This window comes from Melospiza melodia, unplaced genomic scaffold, assembly GCF_035770615.1.
Source record: "Melospiza melodia melodia isolate bMelMel2 unplaced genomic scaffold, bMelMel2.pri scaffold_18, whole genome shotgun sequence".
NCBI classification, from domain to species: domain Eukaryota; kingdom Metazoa; phylum Chordata; class Aves; order Passeriformes; family Passerellidae; genus Melospiza; species Melospiza melodia.
Window position 1 is genome coordinate 8,304,280 of NW_026948525.1, and position 12,553 is coordinate 8,316,832.

Genomic DNA, 12,553 nt, shown 5'->3' on the forward strand with positions numbered 1-12,553 from the left:
AAGGAATTGTAGAAGTTGAGGGATCCTGCAGGGGTTTAAGGATCCATGGTGGCTGTTGGGTTTCATTTCCCCATCTCATGTCTCAGCAGGAGATTCTGTGGCAAAGAAATAAAGCTTTTGCCTGAAGCTCCCACTGTGATCATGACAGGAACCCCTGTGAGTGTCTGGGACATCCTGGCTCTTTGCCAGCCTGGGGATTCCTGGGATTTCACTGTGGAGCCCCCCATGAGTGCCTGTGACAGATCGGTGCTTTTGCAGCCCAAGGTCCCCTGGGATGTCACCATGGAATGGCTGTGACTTCCTCTGACCACAGGGCTCTTTACCATCCCCAGAAAGCCCTGGGAGATCTCCATGGAGCCCCTGTCTGTGCCTGTGACATTCCAGCTCTGGAACAGCCTGGAGACTCTTGGAAAGTCCCCATGGAAAACCTCGGAAGGCCTGTGACAAATCTGATCCTTAGCAGGCAAACATCAGCAGGACCAAGCTGCTATGGTCAGTTTCCATGGTAACCATCACCAGCCTCCTGTTGCTATGGTCAGTTTCCAGGGACCCATCACCAGACCCCTGTTGCTATGCTCAGTCCCTTGGAAGCTCCATGGAGACCCCATGCCAGGGGTGGTTGCCATGGACACCAGCTCAGGCCTGCAGCCAGAGCCCATTGCCATGGCAACCACTGGCAGCCCCATCCCCAGGCTCATGGGATCCCAGAACCACAGAATTGGCTGAGCTGGGAGGGACCCATGAGGATCCTCCAGTCCAACTGCTGGCCCTGCACAGGACACCCCAACAATGCCAGCCTGGGCCTGGCAGCGCTGTCCAAACACTGCTGGAGCTCAGAGAGCCCTGGAGCTGGGACCCTTCCCTGGGGAGCCTGGGCTGGGCCCCAGCAGCCTCTGGGCAAAAACCTTTTCCTGACATCCAACCTGAGCCTGCCCCGACTCAGCTGCAGCCGTTCCCTCCACTCCTTTCCCTGGGCACCAGAGGGAAGAGGTTCCCACAGCGCCAGCCAGGGACCCGCTCCCAAGGCTGTTGCCATGGCCACCAGGGCTGGGACCAGCTGGGATGCTCGGTGTCCATGGGCCGGGGTTCAGGAATGGGATTCCGCAATTTCCTGCCCCCACTAAAACCACGCTGCCCTCGCTGCCCTCCCGCCTCCCACGGAAAGCACAAAAGGCAAAGATTCCGGGCTGGGATAAGAACAATTTACTGGAAACACAACAAGATAAGGAGCAAACAGGAACAGCAACAAGATTGATAACAGAAGGGATAAGTAAAACTATTTGCAGAGAAAACTAAAACATCAACAATGGGCTCTTCACGGCAATGTATTTCCTCCTGTCTGCAAAGGACACCCTTCTCCCTGGGGTGAGAAAGCGTCTCTTTTCTGCCCCTGGCAATGACCTGAGGTAGGAGTGAATGTAATGACAGTGCCATAACCAGACCCTCATGTTCTTCCATCCCACATCATGTCATTGGCAGGGGCAGGAAAAGGGACAGGTGTCTTCCTAGCATGGATCACAGGGAACATGGATCACCAGGGCTCTTTCCAATATGGGTCCTCCAATGAGGAATGAAGCTGGAGCTGGTCATGAAGCTCTTCTGCTGTTGGGGCACTGACAGAACGTCCCTTACCGGTGCTTCCATTGGTGACTGGTCAAGTCAGAGCTCTGGGTGAAACTCTTCCCACACTGGGGACACTCGAAGGGCCTCTTCCCTGTGTGGATGCGCTGGTGCCTGATGAGGGTGAACTTATGCTTGAATCCCTTCCCACAGTCAGGGCAGCAGAAGGGCCTCCCCTCTGTGTGAATCCGCTCATGGAGACGGAGATTTGAGCTGGTCTGAAACCTCTTCCCACACGTGGGGCACTCGTAGGGCCTCTCCCCAGTGTGGATGCGCTGGTGGATGATGAGGTGGGACTTGCGCTTGAAGCCCTTCCCACACTCAGGGCAGCAGAAAGGCCTCTCCCCAGTGTGAATGAGCTGGTGCCTGAGGAGATCGGAGCTGGTCCGAAAGCTCTTCTGGCACTCGGGACACTCGTAGGGCCTCTCCCCGGTGTGGATGCGTTGGTGGGTCACAAGGGTGGACCTGTAACTGAAGCCCTTCCCACATTCCCCACACTCATAGGCCCATTCCCTGGTGTGGATCATCTGGTGGCTGATCAGGGTGCTGCTCTGCCGGAAGCTCTTCCCACACTCTGAGCACTTGTGGGGATTCTCCTGATCATGAAGCTGCTCACGAACCACCAGCTCTGTGCTCTGGCTGAAGCTCTGTCCACCTTCCTGGCTCAGGGTGGGTCTTTCCTCCTCAGCGCACCCTGGGCTGGGTTTTGAGCCCCTCTTCCTGTGGAATCTCCGGGGATTATCCTCCTCATTGAATTCCTGGGTCATGGAGCTGCTCAAAACGGCCTCCTCCTCCAGGTTCTGCCATAGGGATTTGTCCTCCCTGGTCTCCATCCTCAGCTCCTTCTCTGGGGGAGGAAGGACAAGGAGAGGATGGGATTTGCCTCCATGCCAGAGGGAAGGGGAAGGAGATCCCCCCAGTGCATCCCTGGAAGGACGGCATTGGCAGCAGGGTTGTCCTGCAGCCACGGGCCGTGCTGGGCTGGGAGATGGAGCAGGAGAGAGGGGGAAAGGGGCACTGACTTCCTCCTCACCTGCCTGGGTGTCCTGGGGCATCTTCCTCTTCCTTGCAGTCTCTCCCTCCATCTGGCTAAATTTTAGGAATGGGAAATTCTGTTTTGGGAGGAAAACAAGACATGAGCACACTAAATTTTGTACCAGATTGAAGGCAAACCAGGGGGAGAGTCTAAGTCAGAATTCCAGTTCAAAAACAAAATTAGGATCAAGGCAATGATACAGAAACACTGCCTTAAACTGACAGAGTCAGGATATAACCTGACACCATGTTGGTCAGGGTGGTGGCTGCAGTCCCATTTAATGGTGGCTGCAGTCCTGTTGGAGTCATGAACGTGATTCTGTCCAAGAAGTGATGCTGTAGAAGGGTCTGGTCTTCCTCTGAAGGTCCACTGGTGGTTATGGAGCTCTTGTCCTCTGGGAACCCAGTAGGCAAGGTGCTGCTGGTGTTGCCAGCCTCAGCTTATATCCAGGTAGAAATTCTTGGATCCTCCCCCTGGGCGGAGCATCCCACAATGGGATGATGGAATTTTATCAGTCCTGCAGTGACACTCAATGGCCCACTCACAGAAGATATCTCCCCTGGAGGGCGTTATCAGTGCTGAGTCCTGGAAGAGATAAAGAACACTGCCCCACCTGTTTATAGCAGTTGATGAACATGGGGATTGAAAACATGCATTTGGTTACATCTTGCATGGCAACCTGAAACAGTGGGGTAATCCTGCTCAGGGGGTGAACACCATCCCCCTTACCCAAACTGGCTCGGGTGTAAAACCCCCACCCCGGGAAGGCCACACACACAGGGGACAATGTCACAGTTGGCCCTGCTCCAGGTGAGGCCTCTGTCCCTTGTCGCTCCCTTACTCTCCCCCCTTTTCTCTTTCTTCTAACTCTCTCTCTACCTCACATTTACTGTTCAATAAAATCCACCTTGGATTTGGTCTTGTTAGTATCTTAATTGGGGCAGAGGAATCACTCCAACAATTTTCTTAAGCAGATTGCGACATTATTTTGCCATAATGGGTTCAGGGCACTGTTGTCTGACCACAAGTGCCTTTGACAACAGCATGGTTCCCTCCTCTGAGGAGGTTATGGTTCTCTCTGGAGGAACTCCTGGAAACTTGGACACAGCTTCCTCTGAGTGACTTATGGGAGAACTGATGAGGAAAATGGCTGTTAGAGGTGGCCAGTGAAAAAGAAAATATTTTGTTGTCCTTCCTTGAAAAGTTTGTTAAAATCACTGGAGAAAAGGGAGCAAATGTTACCAGCGAGACTGACAAGGTTCATTCACCCCATGGTGAGGAACACAAGGCTCCCAAAAGTCCAACAAAAAGCGCAATTCAAGTAGCTAATTCCCAAATAACTCTGGAATTCACAGGCTTGGGTTCTTTGCCAAATGTGAGAATCATTATTCTCTTCATCCCTGTCACCTTTGTGACAGCTACACAGAGTTTCCCCTTCCTTTAAATAATCTGTATTGGGCCTAATTTCCACTTTTCTTTTATTGGAACCTGCCAGCAGCTGAGCTGGAGCTGTGCAGGAACCAATGAAACTTGGAATTGCCAGAGAATTTCTTCTATTGTCAGCTTATTCCTGTTTGGGATTTGTTTGCATTTCCATCACATGTGACTCTCAGGAAAATCAAATATTCATCAAAGTATTTTATGTAGGATTAAGTTTGATTTATGCCTAGTTTATTTTGTCCAGTGCCCTGGGGATGCTCAAGGGGTCTCTGTGCTTCTTGCCCTGGGGGACGCTCAGGAGGAATTTTTTGCGATTGTCCCTGTCCCTGTCACCCTAGCCCATGCCCTGGGAGTGTCCTTGTCCCTGTCACCCCAGGCCATTCCCCAGGGGGTCTCCATCATTCTCACCCCAGGAAATGCCTGGAGGGGTCTCCCTCCCTCTCACCCCTGTGCCAGGGGATGCTCGGGGCAGTCTCTGTCCCTCTCAGCCCAGGGGATGCTCAGGGGTCTCTGTCCCCTCACCCTGGGGGATGCTCGGGGGGTCTCCATCCCTCTGGCCTCAGGCAATGCCTGTGCAGGGCTGGGGACCAGGGGCTCTGTGTCCCTCTCACCGCTGAGGGTGCTTGGGGCTGGTGGGGCTCTCACACCTGGGGAGGCCTAGGGGGTCTCTGTCCCTCTCAGCCCTGCTGTGACCCCACCCAAACATCATCGGGGTCAGAGGGACTGAGACACCCCCAAACCCCCAAAACGGCAGAACCTGGGATTTGGTTTGGGGCTGAGGATTTAGGAAGGGGCTGGAATTGGGGCTTGGCTTGGAGTTGAGGCTGAGATTTGGATTAGAGCTGGGATTGGGGTTAAGGCGAGACATGGGATTGTCTTTAGGGCTGGGGTTCTGATTGGGTCTGGGGCTAAACAAGTTTGGCCCTGGGATGAGAATAAATACAGAACTGTGAGTGTGTCTAAACATAGAGTGAGATTGAGACCAGGATCAGGGTCAGGTTTGCGACTAAGCTCACCCAGAGTGGGACAGGGGGGATGTCACTGCGGGATGTCCCTGGCATTGTCCCAGCCCTCCTCAGGCACCTCCACACATGGGGCGCAGCTGGGTGCTCCAAGATCCAGGTGCTCCCACTCTCCCACCTCAATACAAGGTGAGCATTCCCTGAGGGCAGCCCTGACTTTGACCCTTGGGGCTCTGATATCAGCTGTCACATCCCTGTGGGAGCAGCTACAGACAGGAGGAGAGATTTCCCCCCCAACTAATTCAAGTGGAAAGATGAAGCCCAGCTGCCCTTTTCTTCTGGTTCCTCCTCCTCTCCTTTTGGCAAGGATTTCAAACTCACCAGAAGCAGGAAAATCCCCATTCCCTGTGTCCTGGAAGGCTTGGGAATGCCCCTCTGGGATCCACGGCACACACTCCCAGGGGCTGGAATTCCAGTTCCCTGCCAGCAAAAGATGTTCCTGCTCTGGAAGGAAAAGCTCTCAAGAAGGAGCCAAAAGCCAAGTGGAGCAAGATCCTACAGTGATGTTTCACTGCCAGCCTTCATATCTTCACCCATGGTTGTTGTAGGTCCTGGATTGGGAATTAAATCAGGGCAGGGTCTTTGGTCGGAGCTGCCCTGGGTCAAGGGAGATGCTGAGAGAGAAACAGAGCAGGCAAAGAAAGGTAGGAGAGAAAGGAAAGCACAAACACAATCAGCTGAGAAGGTGGCACTCTGAAAACAAACCAGAACTGACTGAAAAGGAATATGTCAGAACGAAATAATTTTGCACAATTCATTTCCTATCAAAACACAATTTCTTCCCATTCTCACAAACCTCTTGCCATTGTCATTCAGCAGAGCTATCAGAAAATTCTTCACTCTGAGTGGATGTCCCAGGCTGCAGCTACAAGGAAACAGGGAATGGGGATTTTCCTGCTCCTGGGGGGTTTGACATCCTCAGCTGAGGAGAGGAGGAGGCACAAGAAGAAAAGGGCAGCTGGGCTTTTTCCATCCACAAGTTCAGCCCTTCTGGGGGTTTGGGGGTGTCCCTGTCCCTCTGACCCTGACGATGTTTGGGTGGGGTCACAGCAGGGCTGAGAGGGACAGAGACCCCCTAGGCCTCCCCAGGTGTGAGAAGGTGGGAGAGCCCCCCCAGCCCCGAGCACCCTCAGCTGTGAGAGGGACACAGAGCCTCTGGTCCCCAGCCCTGCACAGGCATTGCCTGAGGCCAGAGGGATGGAGATCCCCGAGCATCCCCCAGGGTGAGGGGACAGAGACCCCTGGGCATCCCCTGGGCTGAGAGGGACAGAGACTGCCCCAAGCACCCCCTGGCAAAGGGGTGAGAGGGAGGGAGAGACCCCCCAGGCATTCGCTGGGGTGAGAATGATGGAGACCCTCTGGGGAATGGCCTGGGGTGAATAGGGACAGGGCAACCCCCCCCAAACCCCTCCCAAGCATCCCCCAGGGCAAGAGGCACAGAGCATCCCCTGGGCACTGGACAAAATAAACTTGGTAGATATCAAACTTGACTCTGCAAAATACTTTGATGAATGTTTGATTTTCCCACAAGTTATTTGTGATGAAAATGCAAACAAATCCCTGACTTTAATAAACTGACAATCAAAACAATTTTATGGTAATTCCTAGTTCCATTGGTTCTGCACAGCTCCAGCTCAGCTGCTGGCACATTCTGATAAAAGAAAAGTGGAAATTTGGCCCAATACAGATTATGAAAAGGGAAGGCTCTGTGTAGCTGTCACAAAAGTGACAGGGACAAAGAGAAAAATTATTCTTAGATTTGGCAAAGCCCCCCGTCTGTGTAAGAGAGTGACAGGGACAGAGACCTCCCCTGGAGGGGGCCAAGTGTGACATTGTCCCTTGTGTGTGTGGCCTTCCCTGGGTGGGGGTTTTACACCTGAGCCTGTTTGGGTAAGGGGGGGTGGTGTTCACCCCCTGAGCAGGGATTACCCCACTCTTTCAGGTTGCAATGCAAGATGTAACCAAATGCATGTTTTCAATCACCATCTCCATCAACTGCTATAAACAGGTGGGGCAGTGTTCTTTATCTCTTCCATGACTCACCTCTGATAACACCCTCCAGGAGAGATATCTTCTGTGAATGGGCCATTGAGTGTCACTGCAGGACTGATCAAATTCCATCATCCCATTGTGATATGCTCTGCCCCGAGGGAGGATCCAAGCATTCCTACCTGGATATATTCTGAGGCTTTGAACACCAGGAGCACCTTGCCTGCTAGATTGTAATTCTGGTTTGGACCCTCCCCCAGTTTGCCTTCAAACCAGTACAAAATTTAGTGTACTCATCCCTTGTTTTCCTCCCAAAACAGGATTACCCATCCCCAAACCTTCACAAGATGGAAGAGGAAGCTGCGAGGAAGATGAGGATGCCCCACGACACCCAGGCAGGTGAGGAGGAAGTCAGTCCCCCTTTTCCCCTCTCTCCTGCTCCATCTCCCAGCCCAGCATGGCCCCTGGCTGCAGGACAACCCTGCTGCCATCGCCATCCTGCCGGGGATGCACTGGGGGGATCTCCTTCCCCTTCCCTCTGGCACGGAGGCAAATTCCATCCTCTCCTTGTCCTTCCTCCCCCAGAAAAGCAGCTGAGGATGGACACAAGGGAGGATAAATCCGCATGGCAGAACCTCGTAAAAGAGGCTGTTTTGAGCGGCTCCATAGCACAGGAATGTGATGTGGAGGAAAAGCCTCAGAGATCTCACAGGAGGAGGGGCTCTAAACCCAGCCGAGGGGGCCCTGAGGAGGAAAGACCCACCTTGAGCCAGTAAGGTGGACAGAGCTTCAGCCAGACCTCAAAGCTGGTGTTCCATGAGCAGCTTCATGATGGGGAGAAGGCCTACAAGTGCTTGGAGTCTGGGAAGAGCTTCAGGCAGAGCAGCACCCTGATCAGCCATCAGTGCATCCACACTGGGCAGAGGCCCTACGAGTTTCCAGAGTATCAGAAGTGGTTTCAGACCAGCTCCCATCTCCTCCGCCACCAGCGAAATCACACAGAGGAGAGGCCCTTCTGCTGCCATGAGTGCGGGAAGGGCTCCAAGAAAAAATCCACCCTTATCACCCATCGGCACATCCATACTGGGGAGAGGCCCTACGAGTGCCCCACATCATGAGAAGAGCTTCTCCATGAGCTCGGACTTGACCAGACACCAATGGAGTCACCAGTAAGGGAAGTTCTGTGAGTGCTCCAACTGCAGGAAGAGCTTCATGCCCAGCTCCGGCTTCTTTCCCCATTGGAAGTCACACGTTGGGAAGAGCCCTGGTGATCCATGTTCCCTGTGATCCATACTGGGAAGACAGCTGTCCCTTATCCTGCCCCTCCTAATGAACTGATGGGGCAGTGAAAACATGAGGGTCTGCCCATGGCCCTATCATTACATCAATTCCCACCTCAGAACACTGCCAGGGGCAGGAAAGGGTCTCTCTCTCTCTCTTTCTCTCTCTCCTTCTTCCTGAGGAGAAGGGTGTCCTTTCCAGGCAGGGCAAATTGTGGCCAGGCAGACCCAGTGAGTTTTGTTTCAGTTTTCCCTGTAAACAGTTTTATTTATCCCTTCTGTTATCAATATTGTTTCTGTTCCATTTGTTCCTTATTTTGTTGCTGTTCCGAATAAATTGTTCTTATCCCAGCCCAGGATCTTTGCCTTTTGTGCTTTCCATGGGAGGCGGGAGGGCAGCGAGGGCAGCGCAGTTTCAGCGGGAGCAGGAAATTGAGGAATCCCATTCCTGAACCCCAGCAGTTGGAAACTGAGCATTCCAGCTGGTCCCAGCCCTAGTGGCCATGGCAACAGCCTTGGGAGCGGGTCCCTGGCTGGGGCTGTGGGAACCTCTTCCCTCTGGTGCCCAGGGACAGGAGTGGAGGGAACAGCTGCAGCTGAGTTGGGGCAGGCTCAGGCTGAATGTCAGGAAAAGATTTTTGTCCAGAGGCTGTTGGGCCCCTGCCCAGGCTCCCCAGAGAAAGGTCCCAGCTCCAGGGCTCTTGGAGCTCCAGCAGCATTTGGACAGCGCTGCCAGGCCCAGGCTGGCATTGTTGGGGTGTCCTGTGCAGGGCCAGCAGTTGGAACTGGAGAATCCTGATGGGTCCCTCCCAGCTCAGCCAATTCTGTGGTTCTGGGATCCCATGAGCCTGGGGATGGGGCTGCCAGTGGTTGCCATGGCAATGGGCTCTGGCTGCAGGCCTGAGCTGGTGTCCATGGCAACCACCCCTGGCATGGGGTCTCCATGGAGCTGCCGAGGGACTGACCATAGCAACAGGGGGCTGGTGATGGTTGCCATGGAAACTGACCATAGCAACAGGGTCCTGGTGATGGTTGCCATGGAAACTGACCATAGCAACAGGGGGCAGATGATGGTTACCAGCGATATTGAAAATAGCAACAGGGAGCTGGTGATGGTTGCCATGGAAACAGACCATAACAGCAGGGGTCTGGTGATGGTTGTCTGCTAAGGATCAGATTTGTCACAGGCCCTCAGAGGGGTTCCATGGGCACTTTCCAAGACCCTCCAGGCTGTTCAAGAGCTGGAATATCACAGGCAGAGACAGGGGCTCCATGGAGACCTCCCAGGGCTTTCTGGGGATGGTAAAGAGCCCTGTGGTCAGAGGCAGTCACAGCCATTCCATGGTGACATCCCAGGGGGACTGTGGGCTGCAAAGGCACCGATCTGTCACAGGTACTCATGGGCGCTCCATGGTGAAATTCCAGGAGTCCCCAGGCTGCCAAAGAGCTGGGATGTCCCAGACACTCACAGGGGTTCATGTCATGGGCACAGGGGGAGCTTCAGGCAAGGTTTATTAGAGAAGCTCCTGCTGGGTCTCAAGGATCAGAAAGGATCCCAAATAGCCCCCACAGATCCCCAAATGTCACCATTCAATCAGAGATAACACAACCTCAGATCACAAGTCTAAGGTCTAAAAGCCACCCTTTTTCAATCCTCTTCTTTTATACCTTAGTTTGCTACAGGTGGACCTCACTGGTCATTTAATCAACACATTTCACATGATTGGCTAATTAAGGCAACACTCTTCATTAAACAACTTTAAGGAAAAAACATCCTATTATAAATATTTTCAAGGTGCCAGTTATTGATGTTTGTTTTATGTTGGGCCTTTCTGGGCGCTGTATGGATATGGGAAAACCTCCTGTAGCAGTTCTGTGCCAGGTAAAAGGAGATGCACAGGACTTTTTTGGTCTTCAGCTTCCTGTTTATTGTTATCTTCTCTAAAGTTTTGCATGCTGTGCCTACCAGGCTCAGCATGCTGGACAAACACCTCAAAGTGGCTCTAAAATGTACGGTTGCAAGGTCTTTTAAAGTTGTCTCACCCAATTAACTCTTAAAATGTACATTATTTCTACTTATCGACCAATAAGTCATCCCTTGATTGTCGACATAACCGCTGCGCTGTGCTTTCCTTGACCAACCACCCTCTGCCACCATCACTGCAGAAAATAGAGTAGATGAAGAAGAAGACAGGGACTACACCCAAATTCCTCCATTTTGCTTGTTATCTGCACCATACTAAAAATCCCAAAACCTAAATTTCTCACCCTAGTGACATAGTATACTATGCTCTATTATCTATTTCACACTTTGGTAAATTCTAACCTGTCTCAAAGTCCTGGAAGTCCTCTCCATGCGTGAAGGTTAAAGGCAGTGTTTCTCTGGGGGTCAGGACCCCTCAGAGCAGACAGAGAAATATTCCCTGGGCCCTGGATTCCCACACATTTAACCTAAAATCCTTTAACTTTTAACATGTGAAGTTACCCAAAAATATTTCAGGTATATAGGATTAGAAGAAGAAAGAGAGAACAACAGAAAGACAGAAGATCCAGAGAAAGACACACACATAGGTACCAACTGCTGATGTTGCAGCATCAAAAACAGAGGAACCCCAGGAGAAGGCAGGATCCACACCCTGGGCTGCCCTTGCGCTCCAGCTTTAACGCCCTGGGCCTTCATGGCCCGCCCCGGGGGTAGGACTGCCAGTTGTTTGCCCAATCAGAGCCAGGGTAACACCAGCTGCTAGTGTGTGATTGATTAACAGCTTGGCCAATCAGAGCATGGTTAACATCACCCCCCCCCCCAGCTGTGTGATGTACAGCTCTACCAGGCCAGGGCTGGGGGCGGGGCTCTGTCCCACCACAAACCAAGGCCTGACCTGGCCCTGGACCCGCACAGGCATTCCCAGCATCCCAAGGTGTCTTGGGACATCGATCTCATCCAGCCTCTGACAGCAACCACGGTGACACTACGGAACCTCATGGAGCTATGGGTCGGTTGTGACAACGTGGGTGCAAGGACACCATGGTGACACTACGGAACCTCATGGAACCAAGGGGCCATGGTGACACTGGTGCCTCATGGAATCAAGGAGACCAATGTGAAACTCAGGGGCCCCAAGGAACCAAAGGTCCATGGTGACCTTGTGCAGCCCAGAGTGTCACGGAGGAGCCACTGTAACACAGCAAAGGCACATGGAGCTGAGGTGCCATTGAGACACATCAGGGGGTTGTGGAACCATGAAGCCATTGTGACATTGCAAGACCTCATGGGAGCACAGGGCCATTGTGATACTGCAGAATCAAGGGGAACATTGTGACATTCCAGGGCCTCATGGAACCAAGGAGACCATTGGGACACTATGGGGTCCCTCAAAACCAAGGGAACATGGCACAGGTGTGGGTGGCTGGGTCTCCTGGGGATCACCTGACAGGTTCAGTTGACCTTGGCATGTTGAGGGCTGCTTCCCATATGCCCCTGGATTGGGGCTCTGGGCTTTCCTTCCTATGAGAGAGAACTGTCCTTCTCCAGGGACCCATGGCCAAAATCAGGATTCCTCCAGATTTCCTTGTATGCAAAGATTGTTTCCAGATACAGTCTGCCAGTGCAGTCTCACTTCCATGGCCACTGGAGCTGACGGGTCCAGCCGGCCGCTCCTGGAGTCACTGGTGGAGACTGTGAATCTCTCTAAGAGAACCCTGAGTAGTGGCTCCATCTGCGCCATGGTGATGCAGGCAAGAGCAGGACTGCAAAGGGCTGAGGCGAAGGAAGGAAGGAGTGGACACGCGTGTGGATGCCAAGGTGCTTTATTTGACCCAGGCAGGGCCAGTAACGGTGTCAGGGAAAAGCCGTTAGGGAGGCACTGATAAAGGGGAAAGGTGTATGGGGACACGACGGACCAATGAATGAAGCCCAGGGATGGAGCGAGGGAAACTCAGAACCAATAGGAAGGGCCCAAGGGAGGGAAAAGGCTCAGGGGACAAATCATATGTTATGTACGGGAAGATTGACATAGAAATTTCTAGAAAGGAAAGGGGGTTGGTATAATGATTGACAGATAACTGGTGGAAGGAACAAACCATTAGGAGGGAGAACATGGAGGGAACCGAGGGTCAAACGAAATTTTTAACTTATAAAAATAACCAACTTTACAATAAACCCAAAT

General features: G+C 52.7%; 1 protein-coding gene across 1 annotated transcript in view; it reads right to left on the bottom strand.

The window, feature by feature from the left end:
- The window catches only part of LOC134433359 (zinc finger protein 239-like), a gene marked incomplete at its 3' end in the record, with an annotated part of 37,114 nt that extends 25,002 nt beyond the window's left edge, over window positions 1-12,112 (bottom strand). Inside the window, exons 1-2 of the mRNA XM_063182216.1 lie at window positions 12,005-12,112; window positions 1,688-2,246 (exon numbers count right to left, since the gene is read on the bottom strand). Of these exons, the coding sequence (XP_063038286.1) occupies window positions 1,688-2,246; window positions 12,005-12,112 (667 nt within the window). The remainder of the gene's footprint in view (window positions 1-1,687; window positions 2,247-12,004) is intronic.
- Between the last annotated feature and the right edge of the window lie 441 nt (window positions 12,113-12,553).